Genomic DNA, 25,795 nt, shown 5'->3' on the forward strand with positions numbered 1-25,795 from the left:
GGATTATGGGTTTCACATTGTTTATGGATAGATTTCAAATTACCTCAGGCATGCATAACTTATTGTATCACTGAATTATTTCCTTCTAACATTATCAGGTTATATAACGAATTGTTCTGGGCCCTTGAACTTAACTAAGTGGAATGACCCTACTAGGGAGAGTTTCAAATGTTATACAAAAGAAGGGTTTTCAGCAGACTCTGGCCTTTTGACCCATGATACTGTGAGTGGTTTATTACATTTCTCTCAGTCTCAAAGACATAAATATATCATGGTAATGTTATGCATACAGGAGCTAACCAAGAAATAGCACCTCAATAAAATGGTAACTAATTGGTTGTGGTGATTGGTCGAGTCATGTTCAAATGAAACCTATAGGAAAAGGTTGATTTAATTTTTTTAAATATGAACAACACTGAAAGCCGATGATACTGACAGCCAGTAAAGTCAACAGATCTATGAAGGTTAGATATTAATTAATACAATGGTAGAAATCCATGAGATAATTAGAGAACCAAGACTCATTACACTTCAGGTTTATTTCAGCTTGCAGGAAGGTACTTATTTTAATACAGCTGCAGAATTACAGATTATATATACACACACACAAGAGAGAAAAAAATCTGACAACATTCTTCTTATTATTCTAAGTTTAGGGTGATCTGTAAAGTTTTTTGATTAAAAAGTTAATGAAGAAGAAACATCTGAAACAGAACAGGAAGCAGGTTCCTCAAGTGACATAGCAGTTTTCAGTAGCATCAACTGTTGCAGTGAAAACAAAGATTTCTAATCTTAGAACTTGGCAGGTGAACAAGTAACAGATTTCCCAATATAATGTTTTGATTTTCGAGAAATAAATGGATTTGTGATTTTTTTTCTTTTGCTTGTTTCACATTCTTTCACATATTTTATTAATCATTTGGGATGTTGATTACAAATACTTTTAATTAAAATAATTATCGGTTCTCTATTAACCGAACAGTTTCCTAGATCTTTTGCCTCTCTGAGGATTTGTAAGGTAGTTCACAAATGTCCTTACAAAAGCATGTATGTCCTTAACTATATTGATATGAAGATATTCATAGGCCTGTGCATGTTTGTTTAAAATGGAAGAGAGGACCTAATTAACAGGTCGAGATTTTTAGTAGTAGAGTTTCTTTTTGAATGTTATTGGCTTGTCACCTTATTAATTCCTCTCTCAAATTTTTGATTTTACTGATTGTGAATGTTGGGAAGAAGGTGCAGAGTTGTTTGAGGTGTTTTTACACCCTGCAGCATATCATCTTAGGTTTCTTTCAGAGCAATGAATGTCATATTAATGAGGGCTGCTGTCAATGCAATGCCAATAAAACTGCCAATTAAAACCAGAAAAGGTATTTCTAGAGAATTTTAAAACATAAATTAGACAAGTAATTGGCCTATATAAAAATACATTAAAAATAAATTCCTCATTAATAAAATGCTTTTGAACAGACTGGATTCCATGTAAACATTTTGTTCTTCATTATAGTCTCTACATAAGCCTTACAAATATTTCCTTATTCACTTGTCACTGCAAGTAACCATGTGAGCATCAGGAATAATAACCACTATAAATTTACTGTCCAAATATATACATCCTGAGGTGAGGGCAGGTAGGGAAAATACCGAGCAAGTCAATTTTTGAAAATTATTTGCAAGACTGCTATAACACACTTTGCAGAATGAAAACAGATGGTCTTTAGGATTTGCATTATATTGACAAGGAAATTATAACCCAGAACACTAAGGGTATTTTTTACTATGATGGCAGAGGGACCCAAGCCAGCATCTTAGAGAATATGGTACTTTCCCCTGACAAAGTAAATTGTGAAAATGCCAGATTTCCACGATATTACATCTTGCAGAATAAAATCATCTAACTTAGTAAATGCTTATAGTTGTCTTTCTTCAGTGGGTCAGAGCCTGTTACTTATTGTACATTATTTTAAAAATAACAATATAGTTTGTTGTGAAGTATTTTATGTCTGAAACTCTTAAATGCTTTCAAACATTAGTTGATTTGCCCTTAATGATTAACATAGATTTTAAAATCATTGGTAAAAGTTTTTCATGACACATATGGTTGGGATTATCTTAATTTTTAGGAATAATATAAAAATGACCACACCTCTGGTTACGCTTATTTAATATTAAGCCAATTTGGTATGCATAAACTTGGTAATCCTCTAAAAACTCTTAAACTCCTATAGACTCAGTATGTTGATTTAAGCAAGACTATTTTTTCCTTCTCTTTAGAAGAAAAAAATATTACTTCTCTAAAACTACCACTTTTCCTTAGAGATCACTTAAGTCTTCTATCCATTCTTGTTTCAGACAAAACATAAGTGCTCCTACCTTAGCATGTATACTATTTTTAAATTTTTATTTATTTGTTTTTGAGACAGATTTTCCCTCTGTCACCCAACCTGGAATGCAGTGGTATAATCACAGCTCACTGCTGCCTCAACCTCCTGGGCTCAAGCGATCCTCCCACATCAGCATCTCAAGTAGCTGGGACCACAGATGCCACCACACCTGGCTATTTTGTCCTATTTTTATGTTTTTGTAGAAATAGGAGTCTTGCTATGTTGCCTAGGCTGGTCTCAAACTCATGGGTTCAAGCCGTCATCCCATCTCGTCCTCCCCAGATGCTGGGATTACAGGTGTGAGCCACCACGGCCAGTCAATCTGTATCCTAATTGTGGATCCTAGGTTAAGAAGTCTTGCTTAAAATGTTCATTAAAACTTTCCAATAGTCTCTCCATGCTTTAAGAGTACAAAGCTTATCTTTTTTAAAATAAGTTTTACAACACAGAGATGGTCAGCCCACCTCACAATCTTTGTCATCATCATTGCCATCGTAATCAATACCATAGCCACATGATCTCCTATTGTCTTGCCCCAGCTGACACTCCACCCAATACCAATGCCAGTGATAATCTGAGCCATCGTGTGGTAACTGCATGTCATGAATTACAGTTTATGACTCATCTTCTTCACTTATCTACCCAACTAACATGTTCAAATGAGTCACCTCATTTTTTCTTTCATACCAATATGATCTCTCTCACAATTGCATACCCAATTACTATACTTCTTAGTGTTCTTCATAGGAATTCAATATATGGTTTCTGAAGCATTTAATATAAATAGCTAAAAAAACCTCTCACAATCATATTCAGCGACAAGACAACTTGTTGAAGTAAAACAATTTCCTAAAAGAAGAAGAAATGCAGCCTAATCTTGCTTATGTTAATTATATTTAATGTCTATGCTATTCATTCTTATACCCAACAAATATCTTTAAACACTTTCTACGTAACAGATAAATAAACAAGAACTGGCCATATAGTAATAAGGAGGTGTGTAGGTTATTCCATTTGCAATCCCAAGACCCATCCTTCATCCTCTGCCCCAAGGGCTGATCTCTGTAAATTGCATTAAAAAGCTCCCTTACTGTCTAACTTTGTGTGGGATTCAGCCAGCGGGAAGCACTAGTAGGAGATGGCAGGGTAGATGAAGAAGAGATGAGTCTATTTCTTCACCTGTGATTTCCCTTTCTTGGTGCACTATTGTGATGGTGGCTGTATTCCCTCTATTACTAGAGCTCCTATTGACTGACCCCATTTTCTATTACTCCAGCCTCTGAAAAGATCTAATGATACCATTTTCTCTCCCTGCTTATTCAGACCTATTGGTGCTATTGCTTTCCTAGTGTTGCTAGTTTCTAGAAATCTGAACACTCCTGATAATTCCTTAAAGTTTCCCACAGCTCTATGAAAAGTCCCTTCATTCAATATCTTTCAAATCTGTCTCCTGCCACTAGATTGACTGGTACAACAGAACTGGACATTCTTTGCTTTCCTGAAACTGACAATATACTAGAGAATACAGACATTTAATAAATTATGATCAGAAAGCGTAAGGTGCTATGGGACCAGACAAAAAGGTATCTTACCCAGCCTGTGATAACTAAAGTTTGTTGTGTGAGATGTTAATGATTATACATCTGAAAGTAGAGAGGCAAGTATGTGTTTATTTATGTTTTGGCAAATAGGGTCCTCTGTGTCTTTGCATCAAAAAGTCTGTGAACTAAAACATTAAAAAGAAAAAATGTGCAATGTATATTATCTATGAGGATAAGGTAAATTTTGCCTAATTCAATTTTACAGTTAATTCTCCTTTACAGTTTTCCTAATTCAATTTTACAGTTAATTCTCTCCTAACACCCTTAGAAACCACTTCTACACATGCTTGCTAGGTTGCTGCCCATACAAACTGCAAGACTCTTTAGTCCCTGAGATAACTCAGCGATGTCTAAAGTCTCAGTGGTTTGCAACAGCAAAGGTTTACTTTTGTATAAATGCTAAACACAATAAAATTTTAACCTATCTGGTTCCACCAAAAACGCAAAGCCAATGAATAGAAATCTTATTGATGAAATGAAAGCTGAGAGAGAAAGCAATTGTAATTAAAATGTTTAGTCAAATTCTAACATATTACTATAATTGCAATAAAATTTTCAAAGTTTAAATTCTCTTTTTATAGGCTGGTTTTTTAAGTTCTTCTTGCAAATTGCTCTACTTCAGAGGAAAATGGGTTTTCCATTTAAATAAAGTAATTTATTCAACTATTCCTGTTGCCATTGAGTTGCCACTTAGAATTTAGTTTGTTGGACTTTTGAATACATCTAATTACTCAGAAATAGCAGCTGAGTAGAGAAGGCTAAAGAGAGAATGAATAGAGAAGGCTATTCATGAGCTTTTACCAGAGCCATGAGATATTGCTATGAATGATTGCAGGCTATATATGTTCTATGATGAAAAAAATGACAGATGGGCATGATGTTCATGATGCTTCCAATATTTTCAAAGCTGTAGCCGACCAGTTTCAAATGATTGATTTAGAGTCCAGAACATTTATATGTTTGGACAATATTTGAGGAATAAAAATAGGTGTAACATTGGGCCTGATGTCATCATATTTTAAGCTCATTTTACAGAGAAGTTCTTGATGAAGAGAATCAGTGGTTGAATATGTATGTATGTATTCCCTACTTTTCTTGCAAAATGTTCTTTTCCAATGAGATTCTCAAAGGAAGCCTTTTTTTTTTCTTTTTTAATGGATTATTATTACAGTTCTAGAAATCCAGAATGTGAGAGCATATGCCATTTCTTTTTAAAAATTGCAGGGTAGACAGTTTTATGATGCTGAAATTTATAATCCAGCTTGAATGTCAGGAAACCTGGGTTCTAGTCCCAGTTCTGCCACTAACATCCTGTGCAGCCAAGCACTAATTAACTGATATATCTGTGTTTCTGTTCTTTCATTTGTAAATTGAAAAGAAAATATTTTCTTCAAACTACTTCACAGGAATATTAGGAAAAACAAAACAAAACTTGTTAAAGTACTTGTAGCTTTTCAAAAAAAAAAGGATGATCTGTAAATCTAACTTATGATTACACAACACTACACATCCCATCAGACCTTAGACATCTCAAATCAGATGAATGGTGAGTGAAATTATTTAAAAAGACTCTGGAAAAAAACTTTTCAGGTAGGAATACTGAAAATATCAATTTATCATTTTAAAATACTCTAAAGTTATTCTACAATGCAGTATTATAGAAAAGACATCTGGCAATGGACATTGGAATTGGATGCAGAAAGTCTTATATTCAATACACTAAGTGACAATGAAATTCAAAAAGATCTTCATCATCCATCTCCAAACTACCGAGACACCTTAACAGCAGAATGTATAGGACTCTGGCTACTAATTGGGGGAAGAAAGTGAACGAAAGGAAGTTAATGATTACTTTAGAGACCAGATTGGTGGAGGGTGATGTCCTTAAAAAACAAGAAATTGGTAGAAGAATGAATTGGGGTGACAAGAGCAGGAATGTGCATGCTGAGATAATGCCCTTAGTTTTGAATGTGTTGGAGAGGCAGGTGTCCAGTGTTTTTTAAGTTATATCACAGGCATATTTTGGAGGTGCTTTACCATGTTAGCTAGAATTTAGAGACCCTAATATGTTTGATAAAGACTTCAAAGAATCTATCTTCTTTACTATACAGTAGTTAAACAGAATGAGATAAATCTATATGGAGTGGTACTACAGAATAATGTCCTAGATATATGTGGAAAAACAAAGTACATAACAGTGAATATAGTATGCTCCCTTTGGTGAAAAATAAAAGTGATATATGCTTATATATTCATAAACTCATCCTGGAAAGATACAGAAAAATGGGTAATGTGCTGCCTCACAGGAAGAGACCTGGGGGACTGAAGTTCTAAGAAGGGAAAAAGACTAATTTTATTCCTTACTCTGAAATCTACATTGTCTGATATGTATATAGCCACTCCAGCTTTCTTTTGAGTAGTATTTGCATAGTATTTATCTTTTTTTCTATCTTTTTACTTTTAATCTGCCTGTGTCTTGATATTTAAAGTGAGTTTCTTATAGACAGGGTATGGTTGGGACTTGCTTTCTTGTCCAGTGTTTCAATATGAATTTTAAATGTTGAGATATTTACATTTAATGTGATTACTGATATTGTTGGGTTTAAATCTATCATCTTGATATTTGTTTTTTGTCTCATTTTTTCTTCCTCTTTTTTTCTGACTTGTTTTAGGCTATTTTTTTATGATTCCATATAAATCTTTTTGATTTTGATATAGTTACATATAAATGTCCTTTTTGAGTATTTTCATTTGTATTTACTTATTTTTGAGACAGGGTCTTGCTCTGTCTCCCAGGCTGGAGTTCAGTGGCACAATCTTGGCTCACTGCAACCTCCGCCTCCCGGGTTCAAGCAGTTCTGCCTGCCTCAGCCTCCTGAGTAGCTTGGTTTACAGGCACATGCCAACATGCCTGGCTAATTTTTGTATTTTTAGTAGAGATGGGGTTTACCCATGTTGGCCAGGCTGGTCTTGAACTCGTGACTTCAGGTGATCCACCCACTTCGGCCTCCCAAAGTACTGGGATTACAGGCATGAGCCACCACGCCCGGCCCTTTTTCAGTATTTTTATACGATTCCATATATAATCTTTCCTTTATCTCCTTTATGACTTATTAATGATAACCCATTGTTTTTTAATTTTTTAATGTTTGCTTCAGAATTTGCATATGACAGGTGCTATGATCAGTGTATTTATATATATTTAATCCTCATCTAATTAGGAGGCATAAGTAACCCTATTGTACAGATGAAGAAAAATCATCTTGCTGAAATTACAAGTTAATGTCTCAGAAACAGAATTCAAACTCAGATTTGTCTAACTTCAAAATGTACTTTGTAGTACTAGGGATATACTGGAATAACCCTTCAGCCTTTTATATAGTCAATTGTCTGTAAAAAGGACACAGGCCAAACAATGAAATGTTAACATATTTTACATTATTGAGTATATACATGGAGACTGTAAGGAGGTAACGGCTGTAAACATAATGAATTGACAGAACTTGAAAATAAAGTCAAGACTGTGGTCTCTGAAACTGAATAGAGTAAAACAGACGATGAAGAAATGAGCTATTTGCAGAGGTAATAACTTACCCTTAAGGTAAAGTTTCAAATATCTTTTTTTTTTTTTTTGAGACAGAGTCTTGCCTTGTCACCCAGGCTGGAGTGCTGTGGCACAACCATAACTCACTGCAGCCTTGACCTCCTGAACTCAAGCAGTCCTCCCACTTCGCGCTCCCAAGTAGCTGGAACTATAGGCACATGCCACCGCACATGGCTAATTTTTTTTTTTTTGGTAGAGACAGGGTCTCACTGTGTTGCCCAGGCTGATCTCGAACTCCTAGGCTCAAGCAATCCTCCCAAAGTGGCCTTGGCCTCCCAAAGTGCTGGGATTATAGGCATAAGCCACCATTCCTGGCCTTAAAATATCTGATAACATTGGGTCCACATTTGCACCAAGCAGCTGGAGCCAAGTGACGAGTGAACAGTGGTTTGCCACAGTTCTTGCCATTTCAAATTGCCTTATACCAAGCCATTTCCCTCACTTATGTTATCTGCCTAGTTCCTAAAGCTTTTGAATTTGTTAGTCTCCATTATGGAATAAAGAAAGAGATTTCTAAAAGAGATAGAATGACTCTCAGGTCTATAATGTTTAGCAATTACCTCATATACCAATCCATGTAATACAACACAACAATTTGAGTCTTTCAGAAAAAAAGAGTTGATCAGCTTAGAAGTACACAAAAAGGAGATTCAAGAGGTCAGTGATGGTAATTCCCTTCCAAACATATCTTAGAATATTTAGTCAAAATAATAAGCTGTCCATTTCAATGGAAGATAGAGTATAGTGGTTAAGAGCTAGACTGCCTAGGTTTGAATATTGGTACTGGCACTTACTAGCTTTAGGATTTTTGCCAGTCCATTTAACGTCTTTGTGCACAGTTTCCTGGTGTGCAAATGAGGATAACAAAGTGTCCTACTTCATAAATTTGCTGAGGCATTTAAATGAGTGACTGGCCCATGGTAAGCTGTAATTATTAATATAAATACATCAGATACTCATATCCTGATGCCCTAAAATTTATGATCCAAATAATTACTTACTTCCTTTTTTCTTAAATCCTTACCAGGCAACTTCTGATGGCTTCCTGTATGGCATGACTTTAAGCAGAATGAATTTAAATCCTTTCAAGGTTTCTGAGGAGTAACCACCTGTAGCATTCTTGATTTGATTATCTGAGTCTTTATCAATCAGTATATCGAGATGTGCTGCCAAGGAAGCAGAATTCAGTGACAGCTTGCAACTTTTATTACCAGCAACAGTGTTTGGCTATGGAGAGTTTTTCTTAAGTAAACTGGCAAAGAACGGAGGTTTTCTGAGGCTGATTTTCTGTTCACCTATTTTGCTGGCCCTACAAACTAATCCAAAGTCACTCATATGCAACAGTCTCAGACTGTAGGAAGTGAGCTCACAATGCCTTTGAAAAGTGAATCTTGAGCAAGTCATTTTAATATATTGCAAAAAGAAATACTTTAGACTGCATTGATAAAAAAAAAAAAAAAGTCTTTTAATTTATTGACATTTACTGGGCTGAAGTTACCTTTACACTATCCATGTGGAAAATTATGAATGCAGGGGTCTTGGTAAACCTACTGTCCTTAAAATTTGAGCAAATTACATGTAGGTAAATAACTACTACCAGTTAAAAATGTTTCCTCTATTAACTTATAGTAAAAACACTTAGCCAGGATTCAATATCAGTATGTTAGTATGCTCAAGATTAGAGTATTTGTTTGGAAGTAAATTAAGGCATTTCCTTAAAAATAGTATTGTTTATAATTTAGACTTTCACAATTTTAGGTTGGTTCTCCTTCAAGTACTATTCTAAGTTTGAATTAACTCTTTATTCTACATTTCTTACTCCAGCAGGGTGCTCCAAATGTTCCCACATCTCATATGATTTTGTGAGAGTCACTGTCTTGCTCTGGCAGCCTTACAGGTGTTCCAATCAGATCTCCCCTCGAAAGCACCTGCTGCGGAGAGCGCAGCTGACTGACAGCCTTCAGCTGCCACACCTTTGGATCCACTGTGGCGTTCATGACAAGCCACGCTTCCCCTGGCTGCTTCCGGGCTTCGATTGAGCAGGTACTAGAACCTGGCCTTTCCTGTCTGCAAAGATTTAGCTGGCACCACTAGCAGCATGCCTCTTTAGTCACAGAATCCCACCTAGCAGGGTATCCAGAAGAAAACTTACTTTATAGTAAAGGAGGTACAGGTAGGCCATGACCATGGGGTCTAATTGTTTTATCATATACTGTACTATTTAGGTGAAGTTGGCCTCATAGAGTACTGGAAAAGCCTACTAAGTCACAGCTAAATCAGCAGCTCAGAGACAATAATCTGCAAGGATGGCATGACATCCCTCAGTATTTAGTATAGGCACTAATCAGAGATTTCTACATGACACTGTGTCTCTAGTAGGACAAATACATGGATCTAGGAACCAAAAGGTGAAATCACAAATGGCTGTATTTACAGTCACTCCTAACAACGCACTGGAGAACTCTGCTTCACCTCCCCCAACTCTGGGTTGAGTAGAATTACAGGTTTTCTCTCTTGCAATGGGGTAGAGCGGGCATCCATTGAACTGTAAGTTATGTACAGTATGACACTTTTGGCTCTTTGCAGCCAGGGGCCAGCAAGCAAAGACGATTGATTAGTATGAGGAGGTAAGGCCACCTTTACACCTTGGGGACAAGGAGAAATACACATGTGGAACTCAGACGATCCACTTGGGTGCCTCTTGGTATGCCCTTACCTAATTCTAACTGTGAATGCACACAAACTGCAGTCACGGACTGAGAAGAGTATGACGACAAAAGCCCAAGACCACTCAGGAGTGAAGTTTAGGACATGCCACCAAGTAAGTCAACAAGATCTGCTGAAGTGAGAGCTGAGAGTAAGGGGAATATAGAGTGGACAGCGGAGGACAGGGTAAGTACTACTGGGGTCCCAGACCACCTGCGATGAGAGTTTGCCCTATTAACTTCCCTTCCCTAAGTTTATCCTAGAGAGGTTTACAGAAATCATGAAGCGACACCATGAACGTTATTATGAACTGACTTACAGTCTCCGTCTACTGCACTTTTGGATTCACCACTGAGTTTGCACCAGACTAAGTTTTTCCTGCACTGCTCTCAGACAATGACTGAGCACGGCAGAGATACTAGAACTGGGCAATTCCTGACCGATTTGGAATTCCTCTAATGAACAACTTTGGCTTAGGACTCCCCATTGACCTGGCTGAGTCTCTCAGAATGACACTGCAAACAGGTTCTTTCAACCTATTCTTCCTTCCCATTCTTTTTCAGATTTCCACCCCCCTGCATTCCAATCGGAGTCTCCCTGCCTTCTCTTGCTGGTCTCCCTTTGTCCTTCACAGGCATTTTCTCTAATCTCCTGCACATGTAATCCTGTCTTGGCATCTGCTTCTCAGAAACCTGTAGCTGACAAACTGGGTGTTGTTTTTAAATTTCAGCAAAAGAAAATGACACCCACAATGGTGACTAGAATGAATTAAGAAAGATTCTCAATGGGAAAAGTTAGAGCATAGCCGAATCTCTAGTTTTTAACAAGTTTTTCAGGGGTCAATAATTGCTCTGGTTTTGTTCAGTTAGCTACAAAAAAAAAAAACAAACTTCAAAAATATGTATGAATCTAAGAATAACTTTGATGGCTGGGTCAAGACCAATCAGATATCTGTTAATTTCAGAAATACCAATATGTCTATTGAACCAGAATGAATCGAACCTACCATTTTTATGGTGGCCTTGATAGGACATTCAAGCACAGAGCCTTTTATGGTAATTCTGAGAGAAAGGCACTAATGTGAGGAAATATAAAAAGTTTTAATAAAGCACATGTTGCAGTGTTACATTAGGCAACCGGAAACATTCGTTAATTTAAAAAATTCTGGCAGAAAGCTTTAAAAGGAGGGAATAGGTGCTCAGAGAAATTTTGTTCAAGGGGTAAAAAGGACCTGGAGAATAGATACTTAATACAAGGTGCTAGGAAGAATCCAGGAGGGAAAGCAACACCATCAAGCTAATAACTGGGTGACCTTGGAGAATGGCCTCAACATATTTCCTAACACACAGTTTAATGCCAGGATATACACACTGTATATAACATACAGTTTAATGCCAGGATATACACACTGTTTGTTGAGGATGTCTTACAATGAAGCCTACAGAATGCAGAGAGAAACAAAATACAATCCTAAAGATGTAGTTTTAGGAAGGTAACCTTTGAATCTTCTCTCTTTATCCCTCTTGGGAAGTGGCAAGGAAAAGACACCCCTTGGTGGAAAAGATATCCATTGGCATCTTTGGGAGTGCCTATTTTATCAAAACCACTCACCATGTTCATTACTGCTATTTCACACACTCTCCTGAAAAATGATGTCAAGCAGCCACAGTAACCTGCCTGGTTTTGAAATTCCTCATTTTGGTTTTCCATGACCCTGGATAACCTGGCCTCATCCTATTTATTCAACTTATTTTTCCTTCTTTCCCATATACCTTCCAAACTAGTCAAGCTAGTCTACCCACTGTTGTTCAACGCACTACTCTCATTCTTGTCTTGCTGTCTTTGTTTGGATGTTCCACCCATTCCAGTTCAATTCTGCTCATCTTTCAAGTTCCATCCTCATTCCAGGCATTACCCTGTGGGTTTGACTCAGGGGGCTCTTGCCATATGCATTACGTAACTTGTTACTTTCAAAAGATGTTCTCTTGGATTACTGCTGTAGGATTTATTAAAAAAATATTTTAGGCAGATAGGGAGGAAAAGGGGTCCTTGGAAGGTTTTTGTCTCTTTTAAAGCAGCTCCAGAAGTGTTTCTTGTCTAGCAGGAAAGCCCCCGCTCTTAGAGCCCAGCTGTCAACCTTTGATATGCAAATACCAGCCATTAGAAACCAGGTCCACACAAACATGACGATAGCCACCTTGTCCTCTCGGCCTTGCCCCTACATGTGCCTGGCAACATGGCCACCCCCACATATCCCCACGTTTGTAGAACATCAAGACGACCTGCATTTGCATATTAAAAGGCTAGGGTGAGAGAGCCAGGTTTTTCCGTGGGCTATGGGAATGACATGCCTGATCAAACCAATCCCCTGAGCGCTATGCAAATCAGACACCGCCTCCTCCAGCCTCCTCATATAACTGGCTGTTAACTCGGTACTTGGGGTTTCCTCTCTAGGCTTTGGAGCCCACCTCCCTGTGTCTCTACATGGGGGCGTCTTCTTTCTTCTCCCTTCTTTCTCGCCCATTAAATTCTCCACTTCTTAAAACCACTCCATGTGTGTCTGTGTCATTTTATCCAATTCGGCGTGAGATGAGAGGCCTGGTGTTCTTACACTCATCGGAGCTGTATCATTAAAAGTGTGTGTTTCATGTATTTATCTCCCCCATATAGACTGCAAATTTCTTAAATACTTGACTCATTTGGTAAATATTCATAATTGCAAAATCTTAAAGCTGCATGATTCTAGATGATGAAACTGATATGTAGACAGTCATCCATACTATTAGAGTTGAGAACATCAAAATAAAATTGAATGCTTACTATGTACCTGGCATAATTTTAAGTTCCCTACATGTATTAACTTACTTAATTCATACCTTTGGCATCATCCTTCATGACTTTCTTTCTCTTATAGCCCAAATCTAATCTGATTCTATTGGCTCTATCTTCAAAATAGAGCTGGAATCCACTTACTTCTCACCAAATTCACCATGCCTATTCTAGGCTCCGCCCTCTACTGGAACACTGTAACAGGTTCCTAATAGATGTATTCTCAACACTGCAATCCTTTTAAAAATTTAAGTCACACCTCTTCAAAAGTCTGTAATGACCTACGAGACCCTATATAATCCTTCCCCTCCATCACCTTAACTTCCTCTCCACTACTCTCTGCTTTGCTCAATCTGCTCCAGCAACATTGATCTGCCTTAGTCTTCCACAAACACACAATGCACCTAGAACCTTTGATTTTTTTTTTTTTTTTCTTGTCTGGAGCACACCCCAATCATACACACAGCTAATTCTCCTTATTTAAGTTGGCTCAACTCTCACTTTATCGATAAGGCCTATATAGACACTATTTAATTCTGCAATTTGCTTCTCCACCTCTCTCCTGACTCTCCCTCCACCCTGCCCTTTCTAACAGCACTTCTCACACTTCATCATACGATTTACCTTTAAGCTATATATTGTCTGTTCTCTCCATCCCCATTTAAGCTCTATGCCGGGAATGCCGGGTTTTTTTTTTATTTACGGTTGTATCCACAGAGTCTAAAACAGTGCCTGGTACACGAAAGGCACTCAATACATACTTGGCAAATAAACTCAGAAGCTAGATTTTCTTTCTGCAAGGCCATTACTCTTTGGTGAAGAGCCCGGCCTGGCCTTGTCAAATACACAAGCTTGACCAAGAGCCAAAGCCATAGAGGGCCTAGAGGTGCTGGGGGTGGCTAACCCCAGATTTAAAAATTACCTCAGCACCCGGGGATCTCCGTTTCACATGTGTACACAGGTTTGGAGGACTGAGAAGATGTACGTTAAAAAGCAAAAGTGCACAGTTGTTTCTGCAGGAGATGGGGGAAGATGGGCAAATTTCTTCTGCGCTTGCATGTCCGTAATTGTGTCAATTTGCAGCATTTGGGACGCTAAAGCCCCTCTTACCAAAACAAATCCAGCGCCACCGGGCTTGGACTCTGCAACACGGAGCTTGCCCTTCCCCCGGCAGCTTCAGTGCCCTCACTTAGGTGGTTAGGCCGTGCCTAAACATCATTCTTTCCTGGGCTGAGGTGTTCCTGTCACAGGGTCAAGGTGCCAACGTGCCGCACCCTCCGCGCTCAGATGTCCCGGAGGCAGCCGGGTGGCTGGCAGCACCGATCCGCGGACAGGCGGCGGAGCGAACACCCGGGCGAGGCCCCGCGGTGCGTCACGCGAGCTGCGGCGGCGACCTCCTGGCTCCCGTCCCCGCACGCGCCCGCCGCACGCACGCGCACTGGGCCCAGCATGAGGGTCGCGGCTCTGATCAGGTAATGCGGTCCTGGAGCCGCCTCCCTCTTCCCAGGCCAACCTCTCGTCCCTTCCAGCCGCCCCTAGCGCCGAAAGACTGGGTGTCTCTGCCTGAGCCGCGTGTTGGGGGTTCCGCGGCTCCTCTGAGCCACAGGAAGAGGCGGAGCCTTCAGTATTGCCGGCCCGCTTGTGCCTCGGTCCTGGGCTGGCGTGCCTCCTCCCCGTCCGTCCCTGCCTCTCTGGTCTTCCAGCCCTCAAACTTGGATTCCCATTGGATTCAACTGGGAAATTAAAAAAAAACAAAAAACAAAAACTGACGCCTAGGCCCCACCGCCAGAGGGATTGGTTTAATTACTTCTGTGCGGGCCGGCGTCTGATTTTTTTTTCAAGCTCTAATGAGCCGTGAAGTTTGGAGCCACTACCTTGTTCCGCCAACTCAGTTAATAACCCTCGCCCTTTCCCCCTCGCTTTCTTCATCCTCTTCTGTAGTTCCCTTTGGTCAGCTGGGTCCGCCGTAGCCTGGGCTTCCTCCCTAGTTGTAACTGGTTCCGCCCCTCCCAAGAAGTCCACCCCTCCCTCATCTTCACAGATCTGGATTGCTTATGGCATGTGTGTGTGTCTGCCTTTGGGCACTCAAGTACAGAGATCTCTCTTCGTGGTAGAGACCGAATTGTACTAGTCTTATGCTAGATCCCGTTGCTGTTGCTTCGGACTCTCATCATTGCTTTAGAGTGAGCTTACCCTATACTCTATTCCAAAAGGAGTTTGATATCTGTAGTAACCAAATCATAAATTTCAGTGTCTAAGTAAGTCCTATGACTGACAAACCAAAACCAAACCTGCTTAAATATTTCCATACTCAATCTGTAAACTGAGGCGGAAGGGAACACATTTAGCAACATTAAAAAGTTAGTTTAGACTACTTTAAATATTTGTTTCATGAGATTTTGCCCTGTAGAGTGTCTTAGATACAGTACAACGATGTGTTTGCTTTTGTAATCCGATTGAAGATTTCATAAACGTTTTCGTTAAGTCCCTTAGGTAATTGATACTGGCTGGTTAAGCATTGACCTCTTAAGGACTTGCTATGACATACATACTACAGTGTCTGAAATATTCCAGTTCCCTTTCCTTCAGTGTCATTTTTAGGAGACTAGACCATAATGTCACAATAATTATTGTTTTTCAGTAAATGTCCTCTGTAAAATGAATGATTAGGCTTTAACCATTGTGTCTCATTTTAAGAATTAAAAGTACCCCAGGAAGTGAATAATTCAAATTTACATCGTTTATCAAAAGTTTAATGATTGAAGCACAACAACCAAAGACTTAGAAGTATTAGAAGGGAGGAGAGAAGATTGGTAGAGTCAGTTACACTAAATAACCTGTAATGTACATATGTTGCTTTATAATTAAAAAAAAATTTTTGCTAAAAAAATGCAATGTTAGAAAATTCTTGCTGAAGTGTAAGAGCTGTAAGGACATATGCTGTAAGTATGAACACATAAGCACCTATATGCTTATGATATAGATGCCTATGTATTCTACATATATGCATTATATATAATTATGTATTATAAGTGAATAAGTGAAACTGGGATTCTTACATATCTTTATAAGAACATTATTTTCCTTTTTTAATTAATTTTTTTATTATACTTTAAGTTCTGGGTTACATGTGCAGAACGTGCATTTTTTTACATAGGTATACACGTGCCATGGTGGTTTGCTGCATCCGTCAACCCATCACCTACATTAGGTATTTCTCCTAACGTTAGCCCTCCCCTAGCCCCCAAACCCCCAGAGGCCCCAGTGTGTGATGTTCCCCTCCCTGTGTCCATGTGCTCTCATGGAACATTATTTTTCTAATAAATAAATGAGTCTTTGAATTTTATAATTGAATGTTATTTTGAGGATTATCCAGGCAGACCATTCACTCATTTTTCTATGAAGTATGCAAACCTAAGCACATTTAATAACTTAGCTTAGTGTCCCAGAATTGGAAACTAAAATAGATCTGTAAGACCTCTCCCGTAACATACATGTGTACTTAATGGAGTTCTAAGAGGACAGTAAGGTACTCTGAATTTCCCAAGCTTGTCTAATATTCAAAACCTTTTTTTAGAGTAATTGGTTAGTATTTTGTTGGACACCAGTGTTTCGCAGAACACAGTTTGGTAAATACTACTTAAAACCATGTTTGAAATGTTAGCGTATTTCAAAATGAATTGTAAGACTCAGTTCTGATTCTGGATGCACACCCTTCAATCTTTAATATCTGAAACAATTAGTCATATCTTTTTATCCTGGGGAAACACAGCAGTAAGCTTTGATACGGGAAGCTGTGGAAGACCTACTTACAGGGATACGGAATCTGAAGAGAGGAGGAATGGACTTTTTAAAACTTCACTTTGGCCCTTGCACTCTCCTTCCACTTGAGAAGTTTTGGAATGAGAGTTGTTATTGATGGGAGGGTGGAAGAGGCAGAAAATGTTGAAAACTAAGATAAAAGGCAACAGGGCCAGTTTCTGGGGTCCTCAGTTTCTTGAGCTATGAAGAGGTCTAAACATTGCCTGGGGGCACATTTGCAGACCTTAAGCAAATATTGGAAAGAAGGGAAACAGGAGGAAAAGAAATATAAAAGGGAGAGAGGCAATGAGAAATGATAGTGGGAATTAGGGGAATATTAAACCGCAATGGCATATAGATTGTCATTCAGCCATATTATAGATGAGCTGCTACTAGTCTTTACTAAGTGATACGCCTCTGCCTTAGGTAGATTTAGAACCAGAATTTAGAAGTTCCTTTCAATGTGTTACTAGATTTATAGCTCAAGCCATGTTCTGCGGCCATCATATATATATAATGTGTATGTGTATAACATATGTATGTATGTAAGTGTGGTGATGGCTGAAGTACTGATAGTGCTGATGTTTCACATCATCAGTGTAAGTCAGCATCTTGTTTTTTATCTCTGCAGAATTTGAACCCACCAAGTGTGTCAAACTTTGTCATTAGATAGGTACTCAAATCTTTAATTTGGTCCTTTAATTGCTGATGATAGCCATTTCTTAGATTTCTTATGGTGGAGCAGAATTTATTTTTTTTACTTTCTCATAGAGGATAGTTTTTTTTTTTTTTTGCTTTTTCAATAATTTCTATGAAATTATTATATATATATATATTCCTTAAGTGGAATAATATATATTATTATATATATTCCTTAGATGGAATATATATATGAAATATTGTATAATAAATGTTTAGCTGGGATGTAAATTGAAATCGTTTTCTATTTGCAAAGCACTTCAAATATATATATTTGCTATCACAAAGCAAAAAATTACCATATTTTATTTAGAATATTCTTTTTATAAAGGCATGTAGTTTCTTAAGCTCCTGTGTGTAGCAGCCCTGGACATTCAGATATGGTTGCTCAGTTTGTTTATGATTTAGAAATTAATTTTTTTTCCATTGTAATATATTCTGAAAAGTCAAGTAAATAATATGTTCTGTTTTGATATCTAGTGATTTTATGTTGAATAATGGTCAGTAGCTTGATATTTGTTTCTCTGTTGATTTATTTTTTAGTGGTGGGAAGGACAGCTGCTATAATATGATGCAGTGCATTGCTGCTGGGCATCAGATCGTTGCTTTAGCAAATCTGAGACCAGCTGAAAACCAAGGTAAGTACATGCCTTTATTGGGAAGTTGTCTAAATGAATGAAACTCCAACTTGATAATTACATTGTACAGGTATACCATACAAAGACGGAAAAAAAAAAGAACCAATATGTATTAAGCACCCATTAGATGCCAGGTTCCACCCAGAACTTAGCATTGTTTTCACTTACTTATTTTTTAATTCTCATAACCAACTTCTATAGAGATGCATTATTAATCTTAATAGACAGGGATCCTGAAGCTTAGAGTTTGTCTGAAGTAAACTAGCACAAACTTGTAGAGCTAAGACTTGAACCTTCTTACTTCAAAGTACTCTGCCATTTTACCCCACCACATTTCCAAGTACTGTAGGCAGCATAGAGGTAGATAAGATATAGTCTCATGCCTCAAGGGGCTTGAGAAGTAAGATATATATTGATAAATGATATATTAATGTTATTAGGCACCTGTAGTCCCAGCTCCTCGGGAGGCTGAGGCAGGAGAATGACGTGAACCCGGGAGGCAGAGCTTGCAGTGAGCCGAGATCGCACCACTGCACTCCAGCTTGGGAGACACAGTGAGACTCCGTCTCAAAAAAAGAAAAGAAAAGATACAGTTTACCTATTTTAGATGTAAGCCAGAGATGCGAGACTTGAGAGAAGCAAAAAGCAATGCATTTCCACTTTTCATTTGTCTGTAGCAACAAGGGCATCTACATAAAATTCACAGACCTCATATTGGCTACTTTTTTCATTTTTTTCCCCAATGAAATATCCCCAATTATAGCTTTTGACAAAAGCAATGTATTCACCAATTTGCTTTTTAATGCTCTTGTGTTATACCTATGAAACTAAAAGATATTAACTGCTAAAATGTAAGAGGGAGCAAAGATTAGCACTTGTGTGACTTTTGTATTACTGCTTCTCACAGGACTCTTCTGGTAAGATCTTTTTATTATCTCTTTTACTTCTTTCTGGGCTCCATCTTTTTGCACTACTGTGATTTTAAGATTAATTAAATGAGTAGTATATGTGAGAACATTGGTTATAGTTCCTGTCATGAAGTAGGCATTCTGTTAATTTAGCTGAATTGGAATCTAGCTAAATACTTGTTTTATATCTCTAAATAGATTGATTATAAGCTTTTTGAGAGGAGAAATCATATCTTCTATCTTCCTTTTATTGCTCCTCATCGCTTAGAACAGCTCTATGCCTCTGGTAGGAGTTCATGCAAAGTTGATTGGTGGACAGGTGCATAATGAACTGATTTGAATTAGCCCTGGAATAGTAAGCAGTTATTTCAGTCAGATATTTGAATTTTCTTTTCTTCTGTGATTAAGACGTAGGTAATGCTGGAAGTTGTGTGGAAAGACAGAGGTTAGAAATATTTTATAGGAAGAAATGGAAAGGTCCCACAGAGAGTCATAGGTAAATGCACATGCTTGGATTTTGTGCTGCAATTGATGAGTAACAGATGGTTTTTTAGAAGTGAAGTTTTTTGAAAAAGTTCCAACTTTAAGAAAGAAAATTCTTTGAGAATGAGTAGGAACTGCACTCTAACTTCTGTATTATAAAAGAGGAAGCAGAATCTCCTGTTAGGTTTACCAAAGGAAAGAAACTCCCTTATCCCTTGTGGCCAGGGAGGCAACTGGGACTTTTAAGCTATCTTGTGAAGTTAAAAAGCAGATGTTTATGTAGTATATAATACCTACATAGTATACTGTCATTTCCATCGCTGGAGTTTCTATCTTGTCTTCAGCTTTTACATGAATTATTTTACTTACCTGGTACAGAATCATTAATGTATAATCTTCCTTGTGTCTACGGTTCACTGGCAGGGTGATAAAATGACAAAGTATATCTTTAAATTATATCTCTCCAAGGCCGGGCGCAGTGGCTTACGCCTGTAATCCCAGCACTTTGGGAGGCCGAGGCAGGCGGATCACAAGGTCAGGAGATCGAGACCATCCTGGCTACCATGGTGAAACCCCGTCTCTGCTGAAAATATTAAAATTAGCCGGGCATAGTGGCGGGCGCCTCTAGTCCCAGCTGTTGGGGAGGCTGAGGCAGGAGAATGGCGTGAAGCCGGGAGGTGGAGCTTGCAGTGAGCTGAGATCGCACCACTGCACTCCAGCCTGGGCAACAGAATGAGACTGCATCTCAAAAAATATACATGTAAATAAATAAATACAATAAAAATAAAAATTATACCTCTCACAATAGAGACACTTATTTAGAATATTGTTAATGAGAAAAAATTTAATAGTAAATGGAATTAGAATATTCTGAAATAAAAAGCCTGGAAAAAGGCAGTTGAAACAATAGAAATTGTTGTGGAAGAAGGCAGATGGCTGTGGGTTGGTAGATGGAGATGGTTTAGCTAATCTTGATGAGAATCAGCAGGACATTGGGAATTATTGAACAATTCACTGAATGACTTATTTTCCCCTTACGAGTGTTGTAAAAGAAACCCTAGTGAGGAATGACTGGTAGAGATGACTGCAATGTCCAGCAAAGTTATGGGTTTTCAATGGGTGGTCTGAAAAGGAATTTATACCCGTCAATGGGGATAATGTGAACTTGTCATAAAATTCAAAAACCATCTCTTTAGATTTGTAGTAGGAACTTTTGTGGCATGTTAATTGAGTTGCTTCAGGCAACAGGGGAGCCTTTGGTTTTATTTGATCTCACACTATTACTATTGTTTCTATGTAGCTTCCATTAATCAAAGTTACAATGTGGTTAGGACTAAATGGAGCCTTAAAGAAAATTATCTTCTAGGTTTTTGAAGCCAGTGAAATGTTTTTCTTATTATGCTAACATCAGAATGTTTCTTGCCAAGAAGCCCAAATTTCTTTGAATAAATTGATTTTATTGTATCAATATCCTTTAAAATGAGTATTTTTAAAGATCCAGTCTAACTTTGAGACAGGAGAAGGCCGAAAGGTTTTTAGATCTTTGGCTGTGTTCTCTACTTCCTGCTGGGACCAGGAGTAGAAACCTTCATAACAACAATGTGAGTAATATTCTGAAGGAAGCCAGTCTAATCATGTGTGAGTTCAGAAACCTGTGAGCCAAAATGGGGTAGCACATTTCGATGATTTTGATTGTTGAAGGGGTCCTTGCACTGTCATATTTCATTCCTTTTGATAGGAAATTTTCACATTTAATGGAAAACCTGGACCTGTTTGGCTTATATTCATACATACACACATAGGTGTATGTCAAAATAATTATTTTGTAATTTTTCTTTTTTCTTTTTTTTTTTTTACTTAATAGCATTTTGTGAACATTTTCCATGTCATTAAATATTATTCTACAATAGCATTTCCCGTATGTCTTTAGAACACAAATACCCCCTTTAAATTTAAGTGTTCTGTGGGTAGATAAATTTGAGAGAGAGTTCATATTCTCTGCTCTTATTGGAGTACCTGAAAGCATATTAGCCTAGGAAGATTTACGCCACAGACATCCATTTAACGCTTTTTATCCCCATGTTTTATAAACTTCTTTAATCTTAAATCTTTTTATCATCCCATACCTATTAATATCTTATGGGATTTGTATTCCACAGAACATGCTTTAGAAAATGTTCTTCAACATTATATTAATGGCTACATAGTACTTTATTATATGAATATACTATTATTTCTAGTCTATTTTAAATAATGTGACAACTATCTTTGCAAATAATCTTTGTATATATTCATGATTCTTTTTTTGAAAAATAAGGTTACGCGATCAAAAGGTCTATTCCAGTATATTTCTAAGTTCATTTATATCACCCAAAGCTCTGATGTGACTCATCTGTTTTGAATATTTTACTCATATTGATATTTGTGGAATCTTGTGACAACCACTGATTATATTGTTGATTAGCTTAAGATATCATGTTTCTATGCACATTTGAAACTGCTCTAATGCTCTAACAATATTGAATTTATATGTATTTACACATTTTATTATAAGGTACTGAATATCTGAATATAATATATACCAAAATGATCTGAAATTTTTCTTACCGATATTTGTCACTTATTAACTAAGTAGATATTTAATTAAGAAAGTTTTTTTCTACAAGTCTAGATGACTTCGTGAATAACCTTGAATGATTTGTAAAAACATTTATGTAGTAAAAATCTTTAACTGAATAAACTAATCAAAATTTATTGGATACATTACTCTTCTCTTTAAATGTTTGCCATATATGGTATAACAGATTTATGTATTGATACATTTGTATTTGTAATTAGTAGTAGAGATTATTAGGGGTGATATGAACTAGATGCAACTACAGACAAATGTATAATTCTTATGTTTTTATTTCACTACATAAATGCAGAGAAATATAGCAAGCTTTTAAGTTCTGTTGTTGACTACTCTTCAAGCAGTAAAACCTGGATGGGCTTTCAAATCCACTTTCTTTTTCACTCTCTTTTGCTAATTATTTCCATTTTAATTGTTGCAGTGGAGTCTGATGAACTGGATAGCTACATGTATCAGACAGTGGGACACCATGCCATTGACTTGTATGCAGAAGCAATGGCTCTTCCCCTCTATCGCCGAACCATAAGAGGAAGGAGCTTGGATACAAGACAAGTGTACACCAAATGTGAAGGTGATGAGGTTGAAGATCTCTATGAGCTTTTGAAACTTGTTAAGGTATGCAGAGTAACCAATTAAGTATATTGAATTTAGTGTGTAATTTAAGAAATTACATTTGCCGAATTATTTAGTAATTCATAATTTGCAATTGTTAGTAGCCCAACTATTCTTTAAAAGGATATTTTGTCTTTTTTTGGTTATAAAAAAGCTCCAAATGGTGAGTATGCCTTTATATTAAATGATATTTAAAAATAAGACTTTTTGTATAGTTTGGCATCCAGGATTATCAAATGATATTAAACTAAGTTTTCTATTCCTTAGGAAAAGAAAGATTAGAGCTGATGGCCATTTAATCTCTTTATTAACAAATATTTTTTGAATGCCTACTATATGCCTGGCATATAGTGCTAGACACTGGGGATAGAGCAGTGAACACATAAGTTAAAGGCCTATGCTAATGGAGCTCACTTTCTAGTGGAAGAGGACAGGCAATAAACAAATAACATGCTTGCTAGTGAAGAGTACTATGAGGAAAAATGAAGCAGAATCAGCACATGATGGCAGGACATAGCTGTGGAGGTAGTGCTACATACGGTGGTCAAGCAAGACATTTCTGATAAGCTAACAAGTAGACGTAAAGAAAATGAGAGATTGAACCTTGCTTAAATCTGTTGGAACAGGTATGAATTTAATGCATAAGTCACAGTATGTAAGAGTTTGGCAGCCATTTTGCACTCATTAATTTCTAGGAGGGTATATTTGGGCTCATATATCTAATAGTTACTATACTCAGTAAATGGTAATTAATAAGGATGATTTTATATTAAGCAATTATCTTTTCATTTTTATTGATAGCCAACTATTTGAATACAGTTCAGTATTCTTGTAAGTATGAATTTTTATTCAGTTACAATCGATTCCTATAAGGCAGATTTGATGAAGTAGGATATTAAAGCCAGTATTTCTTGATGTCTTACCATTTTTCACAAGGGGAAGGAAAGATTTCTGTCCCTTCCTCTACAAAGGGACATTGCATTTCACTTTCTCACTCTTGAGAGAAGTTCAATTTTTTCAGAAGTTATCTCATGAACTTCTGTCATGAAAATTTTCTAGTTTCAAGTAGCTACTTAAATGACATACTTTGAGTTTCATACAAATAAAAAGTTAATTAAGGATTTTGATTTGAAAAATATATGAAGCACTGAAATTCTTTTAAAATTTGACTAAAATAGTTATTATTTTGTATGTCAGAGCATTTTTATTTTTATTCTAAGAAGAAACTGATAGGAAAAACCCTTAGAGGAGTACCAACATTTTCTGCTTAGTTATGGATGGCATAAGAAGTAGATACTTTTGAAAGGAAATCACAGGGATCTGCTCTCTTCCCTTTGGGAAGATACATGCTGATAAATATTTTAATTATCAAACAAGGTAGAAGGCTTAAAAGAATCCTACTTTTAGTGGTCATATCTCCAAAAGGGTGCAATTATGATCTTGACAGTGTTACTTTGAAGTGTGAAATACTGAGTGCAAATCCTGCATTTTCAAAATTTCTTTCTCATAGTACAAAGAATTTGGGCATTACATTTTTATATAAACCAATATTATAAAATGATGAGACTCACACTGAAGTAATTGGGTTGCTTAAAAATCACAAGCTTGATCACTTTGGAGAAACTCTGTGATAATAGCCCTGCAAGAAAGAGAGAGATAATAAATTACTATTAATAATAAATTTAATTAAAAATGGACAGATTAGCAATAATTAAGAAGAAATTTTCCTTTCCATCCATGCTGTCTTTGGAGAAATGGGTGCTTTGCCATTATTATCTTTATGGTAACCATCAGTTATGACATAAATTAATGCTAATGTTAAAATCTTGACAACTTATGCTTTGGAAGTTTGTACATGATAATTATAGTTGAAAGATATGTTATCAAGTTGTCTGGGACTAAATAGTTCCTTCTTTTCCTGTGTAGAAATATTAATTTTACTATAGGATATTTTAAGGACATAAATATCAGAAATATATTGCTTTTATGGAAGTGATTGTGTAACTAGGCTTTTATAGTTAAATTCATTTATGAAACACTGGTGCAAAGATTCCAATAGAGGTCTTACATATTCTGATGAATAACTGAGTAATTATGGAAAAAACGAATCTAGAAAAGCTATAATTTTTCAAGTTAGTCTTTACTTGTTCTAAGAAAAAGAGAGAACTGCATTTTTTAATCCTTTGGATATTAATGGAGTATGGAAAGCATTTAGATTTATTTTCATTGTATACATTTATTTATAACCAGTTACAGCTTTGCAGCTTTCACATATAAGTCTTGTTTTTGTAACATTTTCCCCACAAATACTAAAATTAATTTTTGAATAGCTGTTCCTTTTTGCAAAGAGTTTAATTCACTAATTGCTGGAAAGAAGTAGGGAAGACTTGGAAGAACTTAGAGAGTTATAAGTTTCATAACTATTTTGTAGAAATTATGACACCTAATAGAAATGTAATAAGCCTTTGTCTCATAAATTATCAGGTGACTCTGACAGCTAGAGGTACGTATCTCAAGCTGTTTGCAAAATATTTTTCATGTGGCTAATCTTTTATTCTTTAGAATTTCTTTACTGTTAAAATGTAACTTCAGTTCTTATCTAGTTTAGTTTAATAGATAACTGTATTTTTCCTGAAAATATAGTAATTTCCAATTCTGTTTGTTTTAAGTCACACGAGCAGTGTAATAGTTATGGAAAGATACATATATAAGCACTATATCTCTATAGGAAATATATGTAGGGATTATATTCTTTCTGTTCTACTGGGTTGGAGCTACTTTCTGGATCTGATGTCTTCCTTTTTCTTGGTTTATTCCTTAGTTTCAGTATAATCTGTATTTAAGAAACTGCCTAGGGGACTTTGGAATCTTTCCATTTTGAAAATGTTCCTGTTC

At 36.8% G+C, this 25,795-nt stretch overlaps 1 protein-coding gene across 3 annotated transcripts in view; it reads left to right on the plus strand.

Annotated features, from left to right (window-relative positions):
* The first annotated feature begins 14,373 nt into the window (after positions 1 to 14,373).
* DPH6 (diphthamine biosynthesis 6) overlaps positions 14,374 to 25,795 on the plus strand; it is a 169,125-nt gene continuing 157,703 nt past the window's right edge. Inside the window, exons 1-3 of one of the 3 annotated variants that reach the window (XM_010367541.2) lie at positions 14,374 to 14,599; positions 18,171 to 18,265; positions 22,710 to 22,903. In XM_010367541.2, the coding sequence (XP_010365843.2) occupies positions 14,415 to 14,599; positions 18,171 to 18,265; positions 22,710 to 22,903 (474 nt within the window). In that variant the 5' untranslated portion in view covers positions 14,374 to 14,414. The remainder of the gene's footprint in view (positions 14,600 to 18,170; positions 18,266 to 22,709; positions 22,904 to 25,795) is intronic. The other 2 variants (XM_030931394.1, XM_010367540.2) reach the window with 2 other exon arrangements.

Source organism: Rhinopithecus roxellana, chromosome 5, assembly GCF_007565055.1.
Source record: "Rhinopithecus roxellana isolate Shanxi Qingling chromosome 5, ASM756505v1, whole genome shotgun sequence".
NCBI lineage: Eukaryota > Metazoa > Chordata > Mammalia > Primates > Cercopithecidae > Rhinopithecus > Rhinopithecus roxellana.